The sequence below is a fragment of the Serinus canaria genome, chromosome 5, assembly GCF_022539315.1.
Source record: "Serinus canaria isolate serCan28SL12 chromosome 5, serCan2020, whole genome shotgun sequence".
Lineage (NCBI taxonomy): Eukaryota > Metazoa > Chordata > Aves > Passeriformes > Fringillidae > Serinus > Serinus canaria.
The window spans coordinates 37216194-37239587 of record NC_066319.1 but is presented as its reverse complement, the minus strand read 5'-3'; the positions used below and the strand labels follow the sequence as shown (position 1 = coordinate 37239587).

General features: G+C 40.0%; 2 protein-coding genes across 3 annotated transcripts in view; one reads left to right on the top strand and one right to left on the bottom strand.

Moving 5' to 3' along the window:
• PRORP (protein only RNase P catalytic subunit) overlaps nucleotides 1-10447 on the bottom strand; it is a 38957-nt gene extending 28510 nt beyond the window's left edge. The window contains exons 1-4 of one of the 2 annotated variants that reach the window (XM_009101915.4): nucleotides 10369-10447; nucleotides 8459-9863; nucleotides 7328-7375; nucleotides 5878-6010 (exon numbers count right to left, since the gene is read on the bottom strand). In XM_009101915.4, coding sequence (XP_009100163.3) covers nucleotides 5878-6010; nucleotides 7328-7375; nucleotides 8459-9459 — 1182 coding nt within the window. In that variant the 5' untranslated portion in view covers nucleotides 9460-9863; nucleotides 10369-10447. The remainder of the gene's footprint in view (nucleotides 1-5877; nucleotides 6011-7327; nucleotides 7376-8458; nucleotides 9864-10368) is intronic. The other variant, XM_018907432.3, reaches the window with a different exon arrangement.
• Nucleotides 10448-10553: 106 nt separating this feature from the next.
• On the top strand, nucleotides 10554-23363 carry PPP2R3C (protein phosphatase 2 regulatory subunit B''gamma). The gene is made up of 13 exons (XM_030240537.2): nucleotides 10554-10707; nucleotides 11410-11537; nucleotides 12604-12708; nucleotides 13295-13407; nucleotides 14196-14293; nucleotides 15808-15878; nucleotides 16618-16750; nucleotides 17839-17894; nucleotides 17967-18042; nucleotides 18641-18777; nucleotides 20384-20521; nucleotides 22167-22226; nucleotides 22923-23363. Exons 1-13 carry the CDS (start codon nucleotides 10659-10661, stop codon nucleotides 23109-23111), a joined length of 1353 nt encoding a protein of 450 aa, XP_030096397.2. The 5' UTR covers nucleotides 10554-10658; the 3' UTR covers nucleotides 23112-23363.
• The last annotated feature ends 31 nt before the right edge of the window (nucleotides 23364-23394 follow it).

The window sequence follows — 23394 nt, the reverse complement described above, 5'->3', positions numbered from 1 at the left end:
GTAAAGAATTTAAGAGTTTTTAAATACTTTATTGTCCATCACTAGGGTGTGGGTGGCTCAAGTCCATTCATACCTTGGCAAAAGGACAAAGAGTTGCATTTCTTTCGTATTCCACACCACCTGGGTGGCACATGCACTATTTCACCACCATCTTATACTGGTATGTACCGGCGCTGCCCCAGAAAGGGGTGTTGCCTGTTTCCACCTTCTCCCTTTCCTCAGCCATTCATCCCTGGCTTTGTTCCCTCACCTACCTATGCACACATCTTAGCACATGGAGAAAGACCCAAGTGGATGAACTTGGCCCATACAACAGTTTTTAGTCGCCACCAGTCCCTCTGCTGAGGTTACAACACAGAGTACTGTCCTGGCATGAAAATGCAGCCAGGAAATGGAATGAGATAGGTAGCAGAAACTACTGGGATCACCTTTTCCCACATTTAGCCCTGACTATGCTAACTGGCTAAATGATGAAACAACATTTTATGAAATGTAACTCTCAGCCTGGACTATTGCAGCAAAGCAAGAGAGGTTGGTTGTAAAAAACCAGAACTATAGGAATTATTGTTTGAAAAGGAAAGAAAGGAAAAAATGACTAGTTTTGCTACCTTAATTAATTCATTTAAAGGTTTTTTTTTAAATAAGTGTACCTTCAGACTTCAAAATCTAGTTTACACAGCGAGAAGTATTTGAAAAAGCAACAGTAAAATATGAAAATAGTACTTTTTGGTAAATATTTTCATATTTACAGCAGTAAATATGAAAATAGTACTTTTTGGTAAGACAATACTATTTCAGCTTCTGTAAATATGTTCATAGATTTATAGAACAGAAATATAGAGTTGAAAAATAAGAATTAAAAAAATCCCACACTAAAACATTCAAATCACTTCAGCAAAGGCCGTTTGTCACTTCCACTGAACAAGAAAGTTTTTGTTCACTTCAGGAATGATGGAGAGACACTAGTTATATTAAAAAATGCAAAACTACAATGCTCAACATATATCTTTTCCAGAAGAAGTCACAATACTTTAAGCTTTGTACAGCAGAAAAAGCAGTGCTTCCTCTCTTTTTTAATGACAACATCCTCAAGGAAACAGCAAATTCTGATTAATAGAATATTATACTGCACTTAATTATAAGGTAAATACCCCTATTATCAAACAGGGTGTACTTTAGAGAAGTGAAAACATTCAATTTTTAACAGTTTCATAAAACACCATGTTTGGGGTTGCTTTGTTTTCAGCAATGTTTCTTGGCATCAGAAGAAAAATACAGGAGTGAACATTAAGTGTGAGAAATAAAATTCAGCTTTCCAGCTGAAATCCAGTTCTTTTTTTAAGGCACCTTGGTGGAGCACTCTTAAATCTATTTGCTGCTATGCCTGACGGATTTGAGTATTTCCCCTACAGTTTCAAAGCTTGGAAATCCCCTTCAAACCCTTCTAAACAGGACAGCTTTTCTCAGTATTGTGTATGGTATCTCTGTGTACTCTGGATTGCACACAATTTGTTTGGCCTCTGAGTTTACAAATAACCCCTGAGTCAGGAACTCCTACAGCTGTAGCCTTGGGAGGCACTGTCAGGAAGGTGCTTGCAGGCACTCACTGTGATGTGCATGCGCACGGTGCTGCCCATTCACAGCCTCTGTCCACAGCAGGCACTACTGGTGCAGGACTCAGCTAACATCCATGGGAACAGAGGTAGAGGAGGGAAATGACACACTTATCCTGGGCTGTGGCATATATTCTGTCACATTCACAACAGGACTGACATATACCCAAAGCCCCCTTTGGGTCACTTGGGCCTTTGGGGCAAATCATGGAGTTGGAAAGAGAACCAAAGCTTTACAGAAAAAAAAAAAGTATCAATCTAAAAGGTAAGAGTTAGAGCTTAATGTTCAAGGTTCCTTGGAAATAACACTGCCTCATTCAGCTGCAAAAGAACACTGAGATGAATGGGCTACTTCCTCCTTGTCGTCCCTTTATGTGCCAGGAGAATATGTAGAATCCCTGCTTAGCACAGATCTAGTGTGGGAATTCACATGAGCACAAACCCATCTCTTCCTGCCTTCTTTACAGCACATACACATCTCCCATGAGCTTCCTTCCCACTGCACACCAGCCCTTTCAGGCTTATCAGAGGTATGTAGGAGCCACAAAGGGAATGAAATTACAGCATTTGTGTAAACACCCAGGAGCAGCTGCAACATGAAAGTCATTGCAGCAAAAGTTGATTCTGCCTCTCAGCATACCAATTATATCCTCTCAGGCTCAATGACATAGCTCCCAATTAAATGCAGCCAGGGTGAACAAGCATCTGACAGAAAAAATCACTTAGAAATTTGGTATGAAAGGTGACAGTCTTATTACAACTGTTTCCTTTCTATGGCAGACTGCAAGGTTACAGCTCGCTGTTTTAGATCATCATATGACATCCTAAGAGACCTTCCAGAAGTGATACATAAGGATCTGAATTGATGCCTATTTTTAATGTGTAACATTTCCTTATCACAGATAATCAGTTTTATAGTTCACACAAGCCATCTTTTCAATATATTTGTAAATAGTGTTCACTACCATTTGTTGTACAAACCTATGTTGTTTGATTTTCTTTCCTAAAACTAATTACAAAACAGACTTTGTTTTTTTTTTTAAATCTCTGCACAACAAACTACTTTTGGGGCATTCTCAACAAACCAAGTCTTTGCTCCTCATTTTCTACTCTGATCACATTTATTCTTAAGAGACAGAAATAAAATAAAGCAATGATGCTGTTGCAAAAGTAAGACAAATAACTATTCCTCAGTGAAGAAAAAAACAGATTCCAAAAGCAGTTATATATTCAATTTGAAACACTGTTGGAAAAAAATATTTAGAGCTCAAAGCAACTCAAACTGTTTCCCTGATGAATCATTTCATTGCAGGAAATGTAGATCCACTAAAGAAAACTAGTTAGGAGAAAAGAAGGAATTCAAAGCTAAAGTTTCCTATTTGAATTACAGCCACTACAAAAAAAGTGACTGACTGGAAAATTAAATTCCCCCCACCTTCTCAGATGTATTTACTCACATCCTTATTTTTCGGCCTCATCACCTAGTTCCCCTCTGGAAGCCCCTGGCTGCAGAACAAGTCACACAGTCTGACATGCCTAAAATGGGCAGCATATTTTCATCACATGTCTGCTTTCACAGCACAAAGGCAACTAAAAAGTCCCGATTTTATTTCTGGAAACATCATGATAGATCATGACACTGTGTTGCCACCACCCCCACATCCATGTCCAAAATTCACTGAGGAAGCAGACTTTAAGCTGTACAAACAACAGTAAACACACCAAGTTCATCTCCACTCAGGGATTACCTGCTGATACAGAACTGGAATGAGATCAACTTGAAACTAACAAATAGGTGGCCCCAGCGTGATAAATGAAGGAATTTCAGCTATAACACAGTCTAACAGAATCTACTGACATCAAAATTTAATATAGTGTATTGAGTCTTTGTTTCATTAGATTGTATGCATTTAATCAATCAGGCTCTCACACAGGGGGAACATAATTTCTACTACTCTTCAGCCTGTGTGTGAAGGTCCTGTTACCCAGAACTCCCTTCCTAAATCTCTCCACCTTCAACTGGTACTTCAAATCTAGACCTGTCTACTTGACACATGTGAAATTTTCATGCCATACAGTGTTCAATAAAACAAAGCATTTTGGTTATTTTATGATAATATAGAACACCAGTACCTATTAAATACTTAAAATGACTGCTACATTTTTAAGGAGAATTTTTTTCTCCTGTACAATTTGCAGCTAGATCAGATCAAAAGTCCTGAACTGATAATAAGATCTATATGGAAATTAGATGTCTGCACAATAGGCTGCATGTACTACAAATACCTCAAGACTGTTTAAAGTTTCTGTAACTGAAAAACATGTTTAATGTCTGTGCCTGCAGAAAGCCTGAAGAATAAACCTGGTGTCCTCTTCCATATTTTCAAAGCTGGTGAAGAACTGAGGTGCCTGCAGCAGCAAACGCCCAATCAATACTCAAAGATAAAGCAAACCTGCCCCAAGATGTGGTGTGGGCTCCATCTAGTGGGGCTCAGCTTTGGTCTGTATCACTACCACCAAATCTCCTATCTCCACACAAAATTTGTCAGAAATAGAACCATGGAATCATTAAAGTTGGGAAAAAACCTCCAAAATCATTGAGTCCAACCTGTGACTGATAACCACCTAGTCAACTAGGCCACAGCGCTCAGTGCCCCATCCAGTTGTTTCTTGAACACCTCCAGAGACAGTGACTCTATCACCTCCCTGGGCAGCCCATTACATGTTTTACCACCCTTTCAGTCAAGAAATTCTTCTTCATGTCCAACTTCAACCTCCGCTGGCACAGCTTGATGTTAGGTCCTGTTGCCCTTTTGCCGGCTGCCTGGGAGAAGAGACCAACCCCCACCTGGCTGCAGCCTCCTTTCAAGTACTTGTAGAGACCAGTAAGGTCTCCCCAGAGTCTCATTTTCTCCAGGATGAATAACCCCAGCTCCCTCAGTTGCTCCTCCTATGACTTACTCTCCAGACCCTTGACCAACTCATTTGTCCTTCTCTGGACATGCTCCAGCACCTCAATATCCTTCTCGTGGTGAGGGACCGAGAACTGGATGCAGCATTAGAGATGTGGCCTCCCCAGTGCTCAGAACAGGGGGACAATCACTGCCCCCTGGTGCTCCTGCTGGCCACACTATTTCTGATACAGGCCAGGATACCATTGACATTCTTGGTCACCTGGGCACACCCTGGATCATGTCCAGCTGCTGTCAAGCAGCACCGCCAGGTCCTTTTCTGCTGGGCAGTTTTCCAGCCACCTTGTCCCCAGCCTGTAGCACTGCCTGGGGTTATTGTGACAGAAGTCCAGGACCTGACATTTTGCCTTGCTGAGTTGGCCTTGACCCACTGATCCAGTCTATCCAGATCCATCAGCTGAACCTTTCTGCTTTCCAGCTCATAAACACTCCCACGCAACTTGGTATTGTCTGCAAACTTGCTGAGGGTGCATTTGATCCCTCGTCCAGATCATCAGCAAAGGTGTTGAACAGGACTGGTCCCAGCACTGAGCCCTGGGGAACCCCACTGGTGACCGGCTGCCAGCTGAGTGTAGCTCCTTTCACAGCCACTCTCTGGGCCTGAGCATCCAGACAGTTTTTCACCCAGGGGAGAGTATACCTGTCCAAGCCATGGGCTACCAGCTTCCCCAGGAGAATGCTGTGGGAGGCAGTGTCAAAACCTTTACTGAAGTCATAGAACTGCAATATACTGTAGTGCCTGAAATTGTGCCCTCTCATATGCTTACCGTGACCTTTAAAAAGCTTGATACTGCATACTGTAATTCTATATATGAAAGTATATCTTTAAAACTGAGGAGTAGTTGATAGGTTGGTGGGCTGTAAAAGGTGACAGAACAAAACTATAACCAGTTCTTGCACTTTTTTGCAAGCTCAAGATGTCTTATTTTGTTCTATTCACTGGATTTTATTCCATATTTAAAATTCAGCTTTCAGAAGATCAAAAGATTTTAATTTTTAATGTAAAAACCCCCCACATTTCAATTATTTCAGCATCCATTAACAGCTAGCTGAAAATGTAAGAACAAATAAAAGATGAAAGATGTTGAGTTTTAGATGCAAATTATAAACACAACTGAATACTTCACAGGATAAACACAGGATACTATAAACACACAGGATACTTCATGGCCTATCTAATCACCTAGCAACGTTTAAAGCAAAGGAAAAAAATTCTGGTGTTCTCAAAGTGCCTAAACATTACTTGTATATTATCCTTCTAGCCAATGAACCTGACAGCATACGAGACCTACCTCTGGACTTGTCTTTCTAAAAGTGTCAGTTCCATGTATCACGTCCTTTATTATTCTCTCACTGAGATGCTTGTATTCCTCTTCAGTGAGGTTACTGTCCTCTAGCTGATGGCTGCAAACTGGGCATTGTCCACTGCAATAATAGTGAAACAAGAAAATAGAAAGAAAAAGGCTTTTAAATAGGAATTTCCTTAAATATTACAAACTTATCAAGTGTCTGTATATGAGCACAATTCTTTAAAAGAACCCCAACACAGAACAATCATCAGAAAATACGTTGTACTATTTCTGTGATGCAACCAAAGCCTACTAAAGTCACTAGCTATTATACTCTTTTTATTTTCTTGAAAGCATTTCAATTTTATTCAAATACTTATCCAAGTAGGCTACCTCAAACTTGTTTTGATTCAAAATAAAGTGTTCTTACAGTTCTAACAAAATAACTACTAGGGAACCACTTGCCACCATTTTGTTCACAGATTCTTAACCCATGATAAAATGTGAGGTGATTTAAGTTAGTTTAGCTCACAAAATATTTAACTGTTTACAGACAGTAAGACAAAAAACAGACTTACTTCTCAGTCAAGACAATTGACTTTAGAATTTTAGAACTCTTAAAGGCTGGAAAAGGCTGTCTAAAATACAATGAATTATTTTAACAGAGTACAGTACCACACACATTCTTATATAATAATAATTTATTTTATAGCAAACAACTCTTAGAAGAGTGAGCTATCCTGCTCTTTCAAGGGCTTCAAAAACTGTGGGCTCTATATGTGCTTTAGCTTCACAGTATGCAACGTAGTGTATTTTTATAAACCACCTAAAATTCCCATAATCCATTGGAGACATTCTCATAATTAATACATTTATAATTGCCGAATTGCTACAAAAGCATAAAACAAGATTTCAAATAGAATAACATTTAAAATAGCAGTTTACAGACATTAAGAAAACTGCACTGTAATAGAAACATACACCCAAATATACCTGTGAAAATCTAAGAACCATTTTTGTCATTTTTTGTCTTCACTGAAAATGAGATAGGGAGAAACCTTTCATTGGTACAAATTAACTACAGAGTGCAAATAGTATCAGTTTTCAAAAAGAGAAGACTTTACACACTAAAGCTGCTCTGCTATAGATCTTGTTAAACAACAGTATCATGAAGGCCACACAATAAAATGGCACCTCTTATTTTTTACTGTGTTTTTCTGTCTTGGCTCTGCTAAGCATAATTCTTTTCGAAATGTGCATGCTGGGACTTGATCAATGCATGAGTTGGAAACTGGAGTTTATGAAATCGTATTTCACAACAAACGTTCATATTCTCAAGGACTGAAATACTTTTGTATATAAGGAAAGCCATTTTTAAAATATTTTTGAAGGAAGAGATCAGTATAGACTAATCAAGACAATACCTCACTTATAAACAGAATGTTGCATTTACCTGTCTTTAATTTTGGTCAGGCGTCCTCTCCAGTTCTCTCCTGGTAAACTAATATGTACAGAGGGAAAGATAAAGAAAATATTAGGTAGGTTCTTATTGAACAACATCCAAATTACATGTCAGAATAATTATATTTTGGTCAACATTTAGAAATAAAAAAAAAACAAACAAACATCTACCTTACAAAGAAATTATATAAAAATCCACATTAATTTAGTAACTCCTGGAAATATTATATAAAGAACCAGCATTTAACAACATGCAAAAAACCAACACCATCAACCTCAGCAGTTTATGCTGTCCTCAAATTTTAAGAACCACACAAACAATAAGTGTGCATTGACAACTTCTAAGTTACTGTCCTACACATTCATAAGCCATTCCAATAATGGTAGTACATTCCAACTGCCACATTTTCCATCCAGGAAGACAAACTTGTAAAACGGCTCTGTAGCTCACATAAATCAAAGCCAACAGCTAAAAAATTACAGATGGGCTCACATCCATCCTCATGACAAATATGGAATGGGCTCAGGTGAACCCCATTGTGCATGTGCACTGTAATTAGTTGTAATCTGCATAGTCTTACAATCACTAGTCATAACAAACCATGTGACCAGCTAAATCCTGTGCTAAAACATAGAGCCTCCTATTAAGATTGTATAGAATACTAGGAGATGAACAAAGTCAATGAATTTAATCTTCATTTTACCTAGTGGAATTTGCTGCCTCTTTCCTTTAAAGCAAGAAACTAACTTTCAACTAGCTTACTACTTCTACACTCCAATAAATTACAGGAAAAGGCCTCATACACCTGTCAATATTCCTTATCTAGCACCTCAGGAAGAGATGAAAACAGCTACTTTGAACTGCTATGACCCAACATGATTTCCCAATTTTTGTATCAAGGAATAATATTTAACAGTTAAAAGAAAAGGTGAAATCAGTAAAAATTTTAAACTTTCACAGTAACTTAAGAGCAAAAATAAAATGCATATTTTCATGACAACATGTCTCTTGTGGAGAAGCAAAAATCAAAATGAGATGTTGAGGAGTCTCAGAGTTGATCTGTGGGATAATCTGAATCCTTCCTCCTCATGAACTGCATCTTGCTACTGAAACATTATTTACCTTTCAAACCAAAGCTTTATACTCCGCATAAATGTTCTGTGAGGGTATATTTGGTTCTCTCTCAAATATAAGAGGATACCAAAGAGCTCTTTTTGTAACTCAGCACCTTTCATACCCCTGCTGAAGTCAAAAAACGACTGCAGGACATGCAAGGTTGGGACCACATCTTTAGCCAACATCTCACTGTACAGTTCAAAGGCGAGTTTCAATTCTTGGTGACGGCTGGCTGCTTTGATACAAGATTCATAGCACGTCCGTGAGGGAATCATAATCTTTTTTACTTCTTCCAAAACAGTCAAGGCCATTCTCCATTGATTTGAATTGCTCAACCCCCTGATTAGAAGGCTGTAAGCCCCACTTTCCAAAATCTTAAATCTGACTTTCATTATGTCGTACACATCACGGATTTCTGAAACCTGTCCCTGCTGGACACAGAGTGTCAGGTATTTGACCAGCATGTTGTATGCAACGTCACCATTACGCTTTGCCAGGTGGGTCAGCAAGGACTTGGCCACGTCAATGGGGCTGTTGCACCTGATCATACTGTTCAGCATCACCTCTTCAAATATTTCAGGTGATTGGAATTCTTCCCTTAGTTTGTTCCATTCCTCAGCCTGCAAAGGTTTTTCTGGAGGTTGTACAAAGCTAAACTTATGCCTTGACACAACATGACTCATTGACCATTTCTTTGCAGCTCCAACAGAGGAAGAAAAGTGGACTTTCCCTTCCGGTATTTCTTTAGTCTCTTCATCCGATCCTTTTCCTTCTTTGCAATCAACTTCAGACCTTTTCTTGGCAGGTAAGACATCAGTTTCTTTGGCGTCCACTGGTAAAGCAGTGCTGGAAGATGTCACAGAACTGAAATAGTTAATTTGTTCCCTATTAGGGATGCTGAAAGAGGCAGCAAACAGTTGTCGGCATCTTGATACAGGCCAGACCAGGTGACATTTCCATAGCAAAGCCTGAAAACCCTGCTGACTAGTTTGAGAAAAGAGTGCCATCACAACACCAAACTGTCTCACTATTAGCTCACTGTATCTGATGAAGTTATAAAATGAAAAATACAGTTTGCATGGGGATGTTTACTAAGAGAAGCCCAAGGGCTGTCAAGCTGTATAAGCTTCTGTTTCCAAATGCTTGTTCTGTGAGTCCTTTTTGTCTCTTACGGACACAAACAATGGTAAAATCTTTTTACACAAAAATCGGTCTCTTAGACTGTGAGGGCAATCATCCAAAATGAGGGTATCATTCTTTCCAGAGAAGATGTTTTACATATTCCTGTTTGTTGGTTACAGCAGAGATGTGTACCGTCAATGTCGTACATAGAAAGGCAACGTTGATACAGCTACACAAAAAGCACGGGGTTTTTCTTCCTGTCTTTGTCCAGGTTAAGTTAGCAGATTTCCTAAAAATAAAAATAACACCACGACATCAAGACCTGCTCTGTGGTTTCCTGTGATATTTACATCTGCATGCTAGCAAACACGAAACTCAAGGTAGCTCAGGTGACGATTTCAGGTGAGAAATCCCAATCCTGATCCTTCAGGCAGCCCCAGGACGAGGTTCCTACATTGCTTCCCTCACATTTTTCACCTGGTGATAAACTTCCATTTAACTTGTTTCCCAATCCTAAATCCTTGGTAACGCAGATGACAAAGAGGCAGAGCAACACCGCGGGCGGTAATTACACTGAAATGCCAGGGACACGTTAGATTTCAGGGGTAAATAGCGGGAGGTCCGCAGGCTGGTCCGCCTTACGGGGAGACTCCGCCGGCTCCCAAGTCCCTCAGTCGGTGCCCCGCAGACCCAGCCCGGCCGTACCGTAGAATCCCCGGCTTTTGGGAAAGTCTTTCGCGCTCGCCCCTCTCTTCCCCATCCCCTCTCTCCCTCATCCCCCGCGAGGAGCCCACCTGACGCTGTGCGCGGCGGCCATGCGCGGCAGGCGCGTGCCCCACGGCAGGGCGGGCCAGCTTCTCATTGGGCCGGAAGCGCGTGGCGGGCCCGTGCCCGAGCGTGGAGCCAATCGCGTCTCAGCGGGCGAGACGACACGTGATCCGCGCGCCCCGGTAGGAGGGACGGGGGGGGGGGGGGGGGGGGCTGCTCCGCCATGTTGGGTGCGGGCAAGAAGCCGTGAAAGCCGGGGCGCGTCGCGCAGGGCAGCGGGCATGCGCGGGGAGGCAGCGGTGGCGGGCGCGTGCCGATGGACTGGGAGCGGAGGTTGCGGGCCCGTCTGGCCGCGCGCCGCGCGCGTGAGTGCCCTGGGAGCGGGATCGGGAGCGGGCGGGGAAGCGCCCCGGGCCGCCCGCAGTCACCGGCGGGGCCGGGGACACGGCCGGCGGGGCGAGCGTCGGCCTCTCCGCTACTGCCGTACTTCGCCGCGTCCGGGCTGCTGCAGGGGCCGGGAGGGTCCCGGAGTTGCCCTGTGGAGAGCCATACTCCCGCGGTGCAGGGTCGGGCAGCGGGGGCGGTGAGGGCGGTGAGGCTGCGCGGCTCGGCCCGGCCCGGCACACGGCCCCGCCGCAGCCGCGGCTGGGAGCGCTTTGCTCGCGGGTGAGGCAGCCGGCGCTGGCGCAGGTGCGCGGCGGCAGCCCCGGGCCGGCACGGAAGGCGATTTGAGGGGAGGCTCGCGCTGCGCAGCTGTGTGTCAAAGTGTGCTGCTGCTCTGCCGGGCATCCTCGCGGAGCTGCTGCTTGAGCTGCTCCACATCTTGCCACGAATCGGGTGTGTGCAGTCATTGAAAGAGGTGCTGTGACCGTACTCAAAACACTTATGGGGCGTATTCTTATGTAATTTTTGAAACTGGTCTGCGCTCCACTCAGTTCCAGCTCGTATTTGTGTTACCGAACAGAACAACCACATAAGCCTCAGTATTAGCTCTATTTTTCAAGCCTCTTGTTACGTTAGAACTCTATTTGGAGTACAGTGCGAACATTCTTTTCTGTGTCAATCAGCCAAAAAGAGTGAACAAGAGCTAAAGGATGAAGAAATGGAATTGTTCACAAAATATTACATGGAATGGAAAGGAGGGAAAAAAAGTGACAATGTGTCATATGCAAACATACCACGATTTTACTACAGGGTAAGTGAAGTATCCAGATAAACTTATAACAAGAAGCTATTCTATGTTACAAAAAAAAGTTATTCTCACTCACAAGGACCCTGCAGCTTCAGAAGCTAAAGCAGATTGAAGTCTGAGTGATGTGAATTGCTTAGTCTAATTTTTTGTTTTGTATAATTGTTCATTTCAGCAGCTTTAAATAAGTACTGAGAATCTTATCCGAGTCAGTGAAATGTTTTGCTAATCAGTCTGCTTGGTAAAGATAGGAAGCTGTCTTTCAGAGGCACTTAAAGTTCTAACTAAATTTTGACATACTGGTGTTACACGTATGTATCTTCTGTTTCCTGCTCAGACAGGATGGCATGCTGCCTCAGTGGTGGGGCATTGGTCTTGCAGACTAGAGATGGATCTGTTGCTCACATAGTTGTGAGGATGAATCAGATTGGGATGGGAGCACATGTTGACATCTTGATATTGCTGGTACTCAACAACTTGACCACTCAGCTGCTGCCAAACTTCTCATGGTCACATGTTCCTTAAGGTCCCACTTTTCTCCCAAAGCAGTTCTCAAGTACCTGTGTTTCAGTTAATGGACATACATGCAACTCTTCAAGTTCCAGTGGTGCTGTACAGTTTGGCACGTAAATATTGGCAGAATTTTCACACTAGGTGTTCTTTCAACTTATTTGTTGGCCAGAGAAGTCTAGTAGACTTTCCCACTTTGGAGAGTCAGGCCTACCACAAAACAGAATGTTCTGTTTCTCCTGAGTAAAACACAACAGTAGATGTCTTTTATTTGTGAGCCCTCATACCTAGCAACCATGGGAAAGTGCTTACTCAGTGGGTTATGTGGTATGAGGTACTTCTCTCTCTCTCCTGTTAAAGATATCCTCCTTTAGGTAAGTGGTTCATTATTGAATTGGTTTGAGACAGTGTGCAAGTGACATCCCTTGCAGAAGAAGCAGGTTTGGTAGACTGGCTAAACTTCAATCAGAGTGTGTGACTCAAGACTACCTAGGAATACTTGCTGGATGTGTAGTTTTTGAATGTTCCTGTGCTGAAAATTAAAATGCCACAATGTTTCCAGCTACCAGCTGAAGATGAGGTCTTGCTTCAGAAATTAAGAGAAGAATCTCGAGCTGTCTTTCTGCAAAGAAAAAGTAGAGAACTGTTGGATAATGAAGAGCTGCAGGTAGGAAAATAATTTCAGTATGTCTTGTAATGGCTTCTGAATGGATTTAGATTATCTCTTGTCTGCCCACAGAATCTTGTGGTAAGGTGCTTTGTATTTGGGCACACAATACTTGGTAAAGCTGAAGTGCTGCCTAGCCTTGGGCTGGTAATGCCAGTGTGAAGCTTCCTCATTATGGTGTATGTGAGGATTAAATTGATGGCTTCCAGTTTTCCAGCACATTGCAATGATTTCCCTGGTGGGCCCTGATGATTACATAAGTTCTGTTTATATATCACTGAGAGAGACTCCTAAGATGGATGATTTTATTATACTGCAAGGACAAAAGGGGTGTGACCCTAGAAATGCTAGTGAGGGAGGGAGAGTGTGCATGTGTTTATCATTTAGCTTTTAAGGGAATGGAAGTTGCACACGCTGACTTTTCTGGCTGAACTGACCATGTGTCCTAATTAACTGAGAGAACCTTGCATCAAGCCTGCATTTTTGCTGAGTTTCTTAAATACTGTATCTTAACATCTCTATCTCTAACATATCATTAACATCTCTAAAGAGATATCTTTTTAACCAAATACAAATGCCTTTTAAGAATCTATGGTTTCTACTGGACAAACATCAGACATCACCAATGATTGGGGAAGAAGCAATGATTAATTATGAGAACTTCCTGAAAGTTGGTGAAAAAGCTGGACCAAAATGCAAGTAAGGCTTTCTTCTCTTGTATGTGCTCATTTTGACTAAACCTAAGTGCTACTGTAACTTTCGGTTGCTAAAATAGATAGGAACAGTTTAATGGTGAGGAAAAGTCATATCCATGTTTTTACTGATGAACTGGTTACTTTACATCCTTGCAAATGTGTACTCTGCCTCTCTGACGTGACTTGTAATAGAGGTGCCTAAAACAATGCTAGTGTGTCCTTTTGAAGAAAATTTTGTATCAGCATGAACGTTTTTAGATGTTAGTGGTCAGCAAACAGCACATTATGTAAATGAACTGGAAATCATGTCTCCAGTGATACTGCTCAACCTGCCCTAATGTCTTCTGATGCAGAATTTCCTGCCAGATGTGCACAGTGTGCAGTGAATGGTAGTTCTTTATGCTCCTTTTGGAGATGGCTGTTGCGCACATAGCTTTGTGATTGAAATTTGGGCAGAAGCCAATTATTTTTCAGTACTGGCAGTTTGTTTTATGTGCATATTGTTGTAGGAGATTGGAAGCTACCAAACACATTGTACTAAAGAGAAATTGAATAAAAGCTCTCAAAAGTTCTACATCACTGAAGACTCTCATGAGCAGAAGAGGTAGCTGCTTTTTATTGAGTTTACTGTTGTTACTTGGTAGGATTCCACCTGATGAGTGTAATGTAGCATATTAACACGTTCTGTGTTAAAACATTATTTTACAGGATCTGTAAATGTCAAATACTTAACTGGATCTGTCAGTATGGTGTAATCAGATGCATAGAAGTAGCTTTGTGTTTGTTTTGCAGGCAATTCTTTACAGCAAAGATCTTTGCTAAATTACTCCATAATGATCCTTATGGGAGAATCTCTATCATGCAGTTCTTCAATTACGTCATGCGAAAAGGTTAGTGAGTGCTTCTTCTGTGTTAGTAGTTGTTTCATTTTAAGGCTTTTTCAGCTTTATTTGTTACTTGATGTTCCCTGCAATAGCAGTGAGATCTGTCCTTAACTAAAAAAGCTTTATTTTTTGAGGCTTGGGATGTTTTTCTTGTTACTAGAAGGCAGGAGTCCATCATACCTCTGAAATCCACCTCTCCCCAGTCAGAGATATGCTTGATCTGTTTGTTACATATATTGTCATTTTAATTTCCTTTGTTCAGGCAGTACTGTGAAGTGCAAAGCAATATGGTTCCATGGCAGGTGCTGTCTTAATCACTGTGATGGGGTAGATAGCTTTGTTTGCTGTTTGTCCTTCTACAGTGCTGTCTATATTTTCTGTTTGTCAAATATGTCAGTATGTTTCTGTGCTTGTCACTTACCATGTTTGCAGCTATTTTTTATTATAAATAGCCACTTGGGCTGAAAAATGCCCTTTTCTTTTTTTTTAAATATGTATTAGATGTTGTTTGAAAACACTAGGCTGGCTAGCAGAAAGGAAGATTGTCTCATTATCTTTTGCCCTGGCTACTACATTCTTACATCTACTAAGCAGATCTAAGAGAACAGCACCTTTCTCTGGGCAGCTGAGCCTGCCTAACTTAAAATCTTGTGGTGCAGGGGATGAGAAATGTGTTGTGCAGGAAGCATGATGTGCAAGTGTGCACAGTATGCAAGAAATAAGTAATAGACCCATTTCCAGCAACAAACCCAAAAGCTGCAGGATAGGAGACTGTAGTCAGCACAGGAAAGACGTGACCCTCTTGTGTGACCGCAGGCTGAGAGAGTTGGGGTTGTCCAGCCTGGAGAAGAAAAGTCTCTGGGGGGGCCCTCATTGTGGACTTTCAGTACTTAAAGGGAGCGTATAAAATGGAGAGAATGACTTCTTAGCCAGGCAGATAGTGATAGGACAAGGACAATAGGTAGGACAATTCAGCTTTGCAGTAGGTAGGACAATACAGTTTTATATTAAAAGAGGAGACATTTAGAGTAGATGCTAGGAGGAAGTACTTAGAGGGTGGTGAGGCCCTGGAACAGATTGTCCAGAGAAGTTGTGGATGCACCATCCCTGGAAGTGTTCAAGGCCAGGTTGGATGGGGCTTTGAGCAATCTGATCTAGTGGGTGGTTGCTTCTAATCCTAGCCATTCTATGATACACCAAATAAAATGTGGTGTCTGCTCAGCCATTTTTCACATCTAGTTATTATAAGGCAGTTGTGGCAATGGTGTATATTTATATTATAAATAGTATATGTATATGAAGTGTATATTTATAGTATACTGCAAATGACTCCTAAAAATTTAGAGACTGAAACAGTTTTTCTAAGCAGTACATGGCATGGCTTTGCTTAAAGCTCAGAAAAATGGAAGAGGCACTTAAAATCCAACTGCCTTGTGGCCTCTAGAATAACATCAAATTTTGGGATGAATTCAAAAGCCTCATAGGCTTCTTGCACTGTAATTCTGTTTTCTGTTTCACAGTATGGCTTCATCAGACAAGAATAGGTCTCAGTTTATATGACGTGGCAGGACAAGGCTACCTCAGAGAATCAGTAAGTAAATTCTAGATTAACTTAATGTCTCTCTTTAAATCAAATGACAGAGCATCAGAGAAACCCCTTTTTTTTTTTTTTTTTTTTGCCAAGCCTTGTCTTGTAAAGGCTTATATCATAACATAGATTTGGGGTGGGCACATTTGTTTGGATAAATTGCAATTCATTTATTCAAGAGATGTGGTGAGAGTGGTGCTAGCCTTTTAAACTTATGGGTAATTTTCTGAAAAAAAGATTGTATCTATAAAGATTTCATGTCATTAGCGCTTTACTAGATTTAGTAGGATGTGATAAAAATCACAAATTATTCTTCAGTGAATTACTCTCCTGCTCTGAGAGGAGGTAATGTTATAAAATAAATAAAAATTTCCTAGATACCACTCAAAGAAAAAAGATTTATTAAAGAATATTAAGCAGTGGGATAATACAGTCAGGAGTTATGCTCCTGATATTTCAAAAAGGTACAGTGGAATGCATTTATATTTACATATAAATATCATCTACTTTGTTAAATTCTGATTTATTAATGGGTTGTTTCAGCCCTAGAATAATACGTGCATGTATATAATCTGGGATTTCTTGCACACAGACAGAAGCTTTTTTACCTGCTTTCATGCTCTTTTCTGCGTTGTTGCAGGATTCTATTTTTAACAAAATACACTTGAAAGCCAGGGAGGAATATAGCAAACATGTAACAATAGTAATGTTCAGTGCTTGTTTCCTTTTCATAATTCTGCAGGATTTAGAAAACTATATTTTGGAACTCATCCCTACTTTGCCACAACTGGATGGCTTAGAAAAATCTTTTTACTCCTTTTATGTCTGCACAGCAGTTAGAAAGTTCTTCTTCTTTCTGGATCCTCTCAGAACAGGTAGGTCTCTTAAAATGCTTCCACTGAAGCTACTTGTGTTTTCAAAGCAATATGTAGTTGTCCTGGTAGGCTTTTGTTCAGCATTGAAGATTATTCTCCACTGAAGACCATGGCTCTTTATTGTGGTCTAATAATCTACTTTTACAGCTAATGAATTTCTGTGAGATACCTATCAGTTGAGGTACTATAGAATTATCTCATATAAACTGACAAATAAGATACTGTTTCTTCATAATGAGCCATTAGCAGTAGCTAATTTTGTAAGTGTTTGGGGTGAATAGAAAACACAGCAACCAACAACACAACTGCTTGTCAGAACATGCGCAGAGCTGTGAAAATGCTCAGGGATGGTTAGAGGGACGTGCTTTTCCTTCACCATGTAGACCCACTAGAAAAGGTCTGCAGTTAGGTCTGATAATGCTTGTTGCAAGTGTAGCTCCCTCCTATGCCCTCGATTTAAGTCACAAACTGCATGTGTTTTCAAGGTCCAGCTGTGCCCCTTGTAAAGGTCAGAATTGTGTGGGCAGCAGCCTCTGACAGAGGTAATTACAAACGTTTGGAGAGGGTGGGTGGGAAGTTTTAAGTGCCGTTATTTTGCACAGCTGTTAGCACAGTGTCTGTGCACCAGTCAGAGCTGCACCAGCAGAAGTGCATTCTGCTACCTTAGATTTGTGTCACAGCTGTAGTTTTGAAGTTGTAAGAATATCGTGTCACTTAGGAGACTTATTATTTCATCAAATGTTTTAAGCGTGCTTTCTTTGCATTTTTATTTTACATTTTGAGTACTTGATGTTGAACATTCACATTTATTTTAATCTATTTTTCTGACATTTAAGGCTTCAGGATAGCTCCTGCCAATATCAGGCTAGTTTTGTCCAAACATTTTAAAAGGTATTTTATTTTGTCCCTGAAATTAGAGTCTTATCCTTGATGTTAGATATGGGTTTTGTTTAGCTTTTGTTTCTTTAAAGGGCATATTTTCCTGCTCCAAATACTTCTTTCTTAAGTAGAATCACCTAAATGAGAATAGTCAAATGAATATGTTGGCTGAGCAACTGTTAAAAGGTATTTTCTTTTTCTTTCTGCAGGAAAGATAAAGATACAGGATATTTTAGCTTGCAGCTTCCTGGATGATTTACTAGAGGTAAAGATCTCTAATATATACTGTTGTATTTTAATTTACTCTTTCTGTATTCTAACTTTATGTTTCACTTAGTTAAGGGATGAAGAACTTTCTAAAGAAAGTCAGGAAACAAATTGGTTTTCTGCTCCTTCTGCATTAAGAGTTTATGGTAGGTTCCTTTATATGCCAACACTTTTCTTCTCCTCTTTCTTGTATGACTTAGTCACATTATTAGTGCTATTTTTCCTCTGCTTTTGTCATATTAAATCCTCCTGCTAACTTGTCTCTTCAAATCCTGTATTCACCCTTTCATTTTATCTTCCTGACTTTCTTTATAATTTTGGTTCTCCACTGTTGCTCTTTATTGTGGTTTTAAAATTTGTTGCACAAGGTACAGAATTGCTCTGTAACCTTCTCTTCTGGCTCCTTTCATGCCTTTGCATCCTCTTTAGCTCTTTATTAATGCTAACAGCATATTTGTATAAAGTAATATGCTCTTAGCCTTCTGCTCCTCTCTCAGTATTCACAGCTATTAACTTATATTAGAACTGCTGACACCTCATGGGAATCCCACTTCCTCTCCCTCCATGTTCTTATTTCTGATGCTTTATGAATATTATTGTGAATCTAGTAAATTCTCACTTAACTGTGTCAATTTTATTATGGAAATTGGAAAATTTAGCGTTTCAATATTTATTTTTCTCTGTTGAAAGAATTCTTTCCTGATAGAGGTATATTATGGTTTGCTTTTCTTACCTCTTTCCTAGGTCAGTACTTAAACCTTGATAAAGATCACAATGGCATGCTCAGCAAAGAAGAACTGTCCCGGTATGGAACAGGGACTCTGACCAACATATTTTTGGATCGTGTCTTCCAGGAATGCTTAACTTATGATGGTGAAATGGTAATTACATGTTTTCCCTTTGTTCAGAGCATAACATCTTTAGTTTATTGAGTTGAGAAATGTCTAATAGTATCTTTAAAGAGTAGCTTGAGGTGAAGAAACTTTTGTTTATCATTGTGCACACAAATGACAATGCAACATATTAGCAAGTTAATTTTCTTAAGAGCAAGGTGATTGTAGTGTGGCCTAAAATAATTTGCTTGTTTGAAAAAGCAGAGATGATAGAGAATCCAGACAGCCTAGGATAAAGCCACTTGTAGATTCAGTTACAAAAGTGCATGTTGAAAAAATGTATAGATGCAGCAATACTTTTTACTAAAACGTAATGCTTAAAAGAGAACCAAAGACAAGTGGCACACTTGAGATTAGTGCAAGTTAGCTAAGCTGTCAACTTCTTCATGAAGACAGCTCTGTTTTTCATTGTTAGCTTTCCATAGCTGTGAAAAATGAGAAGTCTAACTAATTTAAAGTAGCACCTTATATCTATATTTTTTGAAGCTTTACTTAATGTTCAGACACAATTCTTGTCTGTATTCAGATGACTGGAATGTGAAGTGATGAGTTACAAATTCACTATACAGCCCTTTTGCCACCTGAGCAGTTTTTTTGTTAGAATCACATAATTATTGAGGTCATGAGGGATCCTCTTAGTTGTTCTGTTCTGGACTTGCAACAGTAGGTTCATCTCTCTTGTATTGGGGAGACCAGGGCAGGACCTAGTGCCAGGATGTAGCATCAGCAGGGCTGAGTAGAGAAGAATCACCTCTCTCAGCTTTCCACCAAAGTGTTTCCTAATGCAGCTGAGGGTGCTGTCAGCAGCCTTTGCTGCGGGGCTTGTTGCAAAGCTGTTTTCTGATAGTCAGCCCCCAGCTCTACAGGTACATGGGGTTATTCCTCTCCAGATGCAGGATTTTTGCCTTCCCTCTGTTGAACTCGGTGAGGCTCCTGTTAGCCCATTTTTCCAGGCTGTCAAGCTCCCTCTGAGTGACAGCACAAGTCCCTGGTGTTACAGGTAAACAGGGTAATTGTACACACAGGGCTGTAGGATTTCTGTCCTTGCCACAGCTGTATCTTGATTGGAAAACCAAGAATCCATCCTAAGGGAAAAGTGTTATACTTACTTGGAATGTTAACTAATGTTTCTGGCACGTAATTTGCCAAACCACTGGTTGCAAAATTTGCCAAATCTGGTTTAAGGATTATGTACATAATTGGCCATATAGTTCACTATTTGGTACCAGTAGACATTTAATTTATGATAATGAAAACATTTTATATGTTTTGTCTTCACAAGTTGGGTATGTTCAGCAGTTTAAAGATGATGTACTAAACATTGTTTAAAAACATATAAATGGCATGTTTAATTTGAATTTATGCTTGGAATGCTGTTTTGCCTCTAAAATGGCAGGATTTCCTGTTATCAGCAGACCTTAAAAACTAACTTTTCTGTGCACATTAGTGGTAGCAGCCATTTTCTATTTCATGTTGTCTTTTTCAGAAAACAAACTGATCCCCTAGAATGAAATAGCTGCCAATTATAGAGTTCCTGCTTGCAAAATCAATTTAGAAAGAAGACTGTAATAAACATGATTGTATCTACTTCTAGGACTATAAAACCTACCTGGACTTTGTGCTTGCATTAGAAAACAGAAAAGAGCCTGCAGCTCTGCAATATATTTTCAAACTGCTTGATATAGAGAACAAAGGACACCTGAATGTCTTTTCCCTTAATTATTTCTTTAGGGTAAGTCTCTTTATACAAGTAGGCCATTTTCTGTGTTTATAGTGTTACAGCCTATGTGCTTCTGCATGCAGATCTGCAGGAAATCACTTTAAATTGCCTATAGCCACAGGCAAGCTGGTAACGACTTCTAAGAAGATTTAATTTTCTTTTTTTTAAAGACTAAAATTGGAAAGATCTCAAAAGGTATTTTCAGTAGTTTATCTGCACTTGAAATTAACTGGTTTGATTTTGAGTAGGAAAAATATTTTCTATTGATTTGGGTTTTTTTTTTAAATATTGAAAATAGTCCTAAGATTAGGTGATGATTACCTGTTAAAATCATTTATGATAGTTCTAATTGATTATTGCCCATGGTTTAAATGTCAACTCTAATACTGAAATTCACTAAAAGAAATGAAGATAATGAAATTTATTGATAGGCCTATACAGCTGTGGGATTTTTCATCCAGTGCTTTGCTTGCAAAAAGCTTATTGCATTTTTTCATAGTGTGCATTTGTACCTGTTGCTTCCAGAATAGATTTAAACTAAGCTTAATTTTTTTTAGTTGCTGTTAAAATTAGCATAAAATTGTCAAATCTTCCTCCCAACTGTGGTTTGTGTGTGGTAGGTTTTTGTTGTTTTGGATTTTTTTTCTTCTGACAAGTGGCGATTTTGGTTTGGAAAGGGGGCAGGTGTTTTGTTGTTTTGTCTTGTTTTCTCATCGATACCTGAGGTATCTTGGGAAGTGCTATGCAGTAAAATAGTATTTCTGCTGTGATGGTTCCAGCTGAGTTATGAGCTTGATGCTTTATTCATGTGCAGGATTCCCTCAGTAGTATCTATTCAGACACAGGGACAAGCACTCCAAATTTTGTTATATGGATCTCTGTATTATAACTGTGAAAATAAATAATGTCATTGCGCTTAGCTGAATGCTTGAAGGATGAAGAACAAGGTTCATACTCCATAGAGTCAGTAAAGCATTCAGGCCTGCTCAGGATCCTGCAGGATCCTATACACACCTTCTTTCTGTATTGTAATGAGTCTCCTTTTGGACATGGAATGTTCTGAGTTTTCCTTGACATCAGAGCAATTTCTCTTGACTCTGTGAATGATTGCTTTTCTGTCAGCATTAAGTGTGAATAGGTCTGCACCTATAGAGGCTGTGCTGACAAGGCTGTGCAGCTTGTGCTAGTGAAACAGTTTTGTTCACAGTGTTATGTGCAGATGTAGGTTTGGTGATGCAGGTGTTTAAATAGTACCACATTAAAATAATTGATTTGTCTTTCTGCTCATTGGTCATTTTCCGTATGTCTTTCCTCAGCCTATATTTCTTACTGTGTCAGAAATGTAGCCTTATGGTTCGAGTGTATTAATATGTTAAGTTTTGAGTGTTGAGGGACAGTGTGCAAATTGTTCAAACCCTGGTCATAGTGAAAGTGAGATTCATGTCATACTCATTAAGAAGTGTGAACTTAGAGATGTATATCATTGATAAAGCCTTAACTCACCCCTGCCTCACATATGGAAGAAAAATTATTGCAAGCTGTACCATGAATGCTTTGTTAGAGGGCAGTACAGCTTAAAATGCAGAAGCATTTAGTAACTTTCATACAGTGTCAGCATAATACTGCACTAGCCATTCCTAACTTCTCTTTTTTCTAGGCTATTCAGGAACAAATGAAAATTCATGGACAAGAACCAGTTTCTTTTCAGGATGTCAAGGTTAGCTTTACCAAATGGAGTACTGTGTAAAATCTTTGAACAAGCATTTAGTAATTTAATTGTGTTACATCATAATTTCTAGGTTGCTGTATATTTACTTGGAGAGTACTAGAAATGAGCTGACTTGTCCTACTCATAGGTTTGAAAATGCCTTTCTAGTCAGCAGTTGCTTTGTAAAATCACTCATGTGTTCTAGTAGTTTCCTTAATAATAGACAAATTACCTGTTAAATACACCTTGCTGTTTCTTACACTTGAAAGTAGTTGCTAAGTCCATTTTACAGTTCTGGGGGTCATTCCCTGAGGGACAGGGGGCAGACTGTTGACCGAAACAAACCTATAAAACTGATTACTGCAGACTGTGTATTTAGTTTCAGTACTTAAAGTACGAGAGCCTCTACAAAACTTAGCTTATACAAGTGAACTGAGATTCATTTTGCCACTTTGCGGCTGAAGCCTCCCCAGAAAAGCAAATTCTTACTTGAGATGTGGGAGCTGAGGACACTGCTCTGAACTGTAGCCAATCAGTCAGTGTGCTTTGTATCTTAAATGCTTTGGGGCTTTACAGCTGCTTGTTGTAAATTGGTGTGGGTGGCACTAGTTACCCAAAGGTCATTCTGTATAGGGTATGAAATAGCCATTATTCTGCTCATTAATGTGTGGGGCTTTTCTCCCAATTTTGACTTGTCTTTCATAGGATGAAATCTTTGATATGGTGAAGCCTAAGGACCCTTACAAAATCTCCCTTCAAGACTTGATCAATAGCAGTCAAGGAGACACTGTTACCAGCATTCTGATTGATCTGAATGGGTTCTGGACCTACGAGAACAGAGAGGTCCTTGTGGCCAGCGACAGTGACAGCACTGCTGATGTTGATGATACGTGACTTCAGATGGAGCAGGCTGTATCGACAGAGATCTCCATCTGAGGGGCCAACTGTTGGAAGCTGGGAACATTCATTCTCTGAATTAATTCCTCTTCCATTTTACTTCTCTCCCTTCCTTCTTTGCCCTACATATGATGGAAAATGTAGTACTTACACAAATCACAGAACTAATTTCTGAAACCATAAAAGCAAGCACTGTTTAAGAGGCAAAAAGAACCTTTTTTTGTTTTTAATAAATATTTTTGGACTTTTTCATGTGTACCAAGCCCTGTTCTTATTTAAA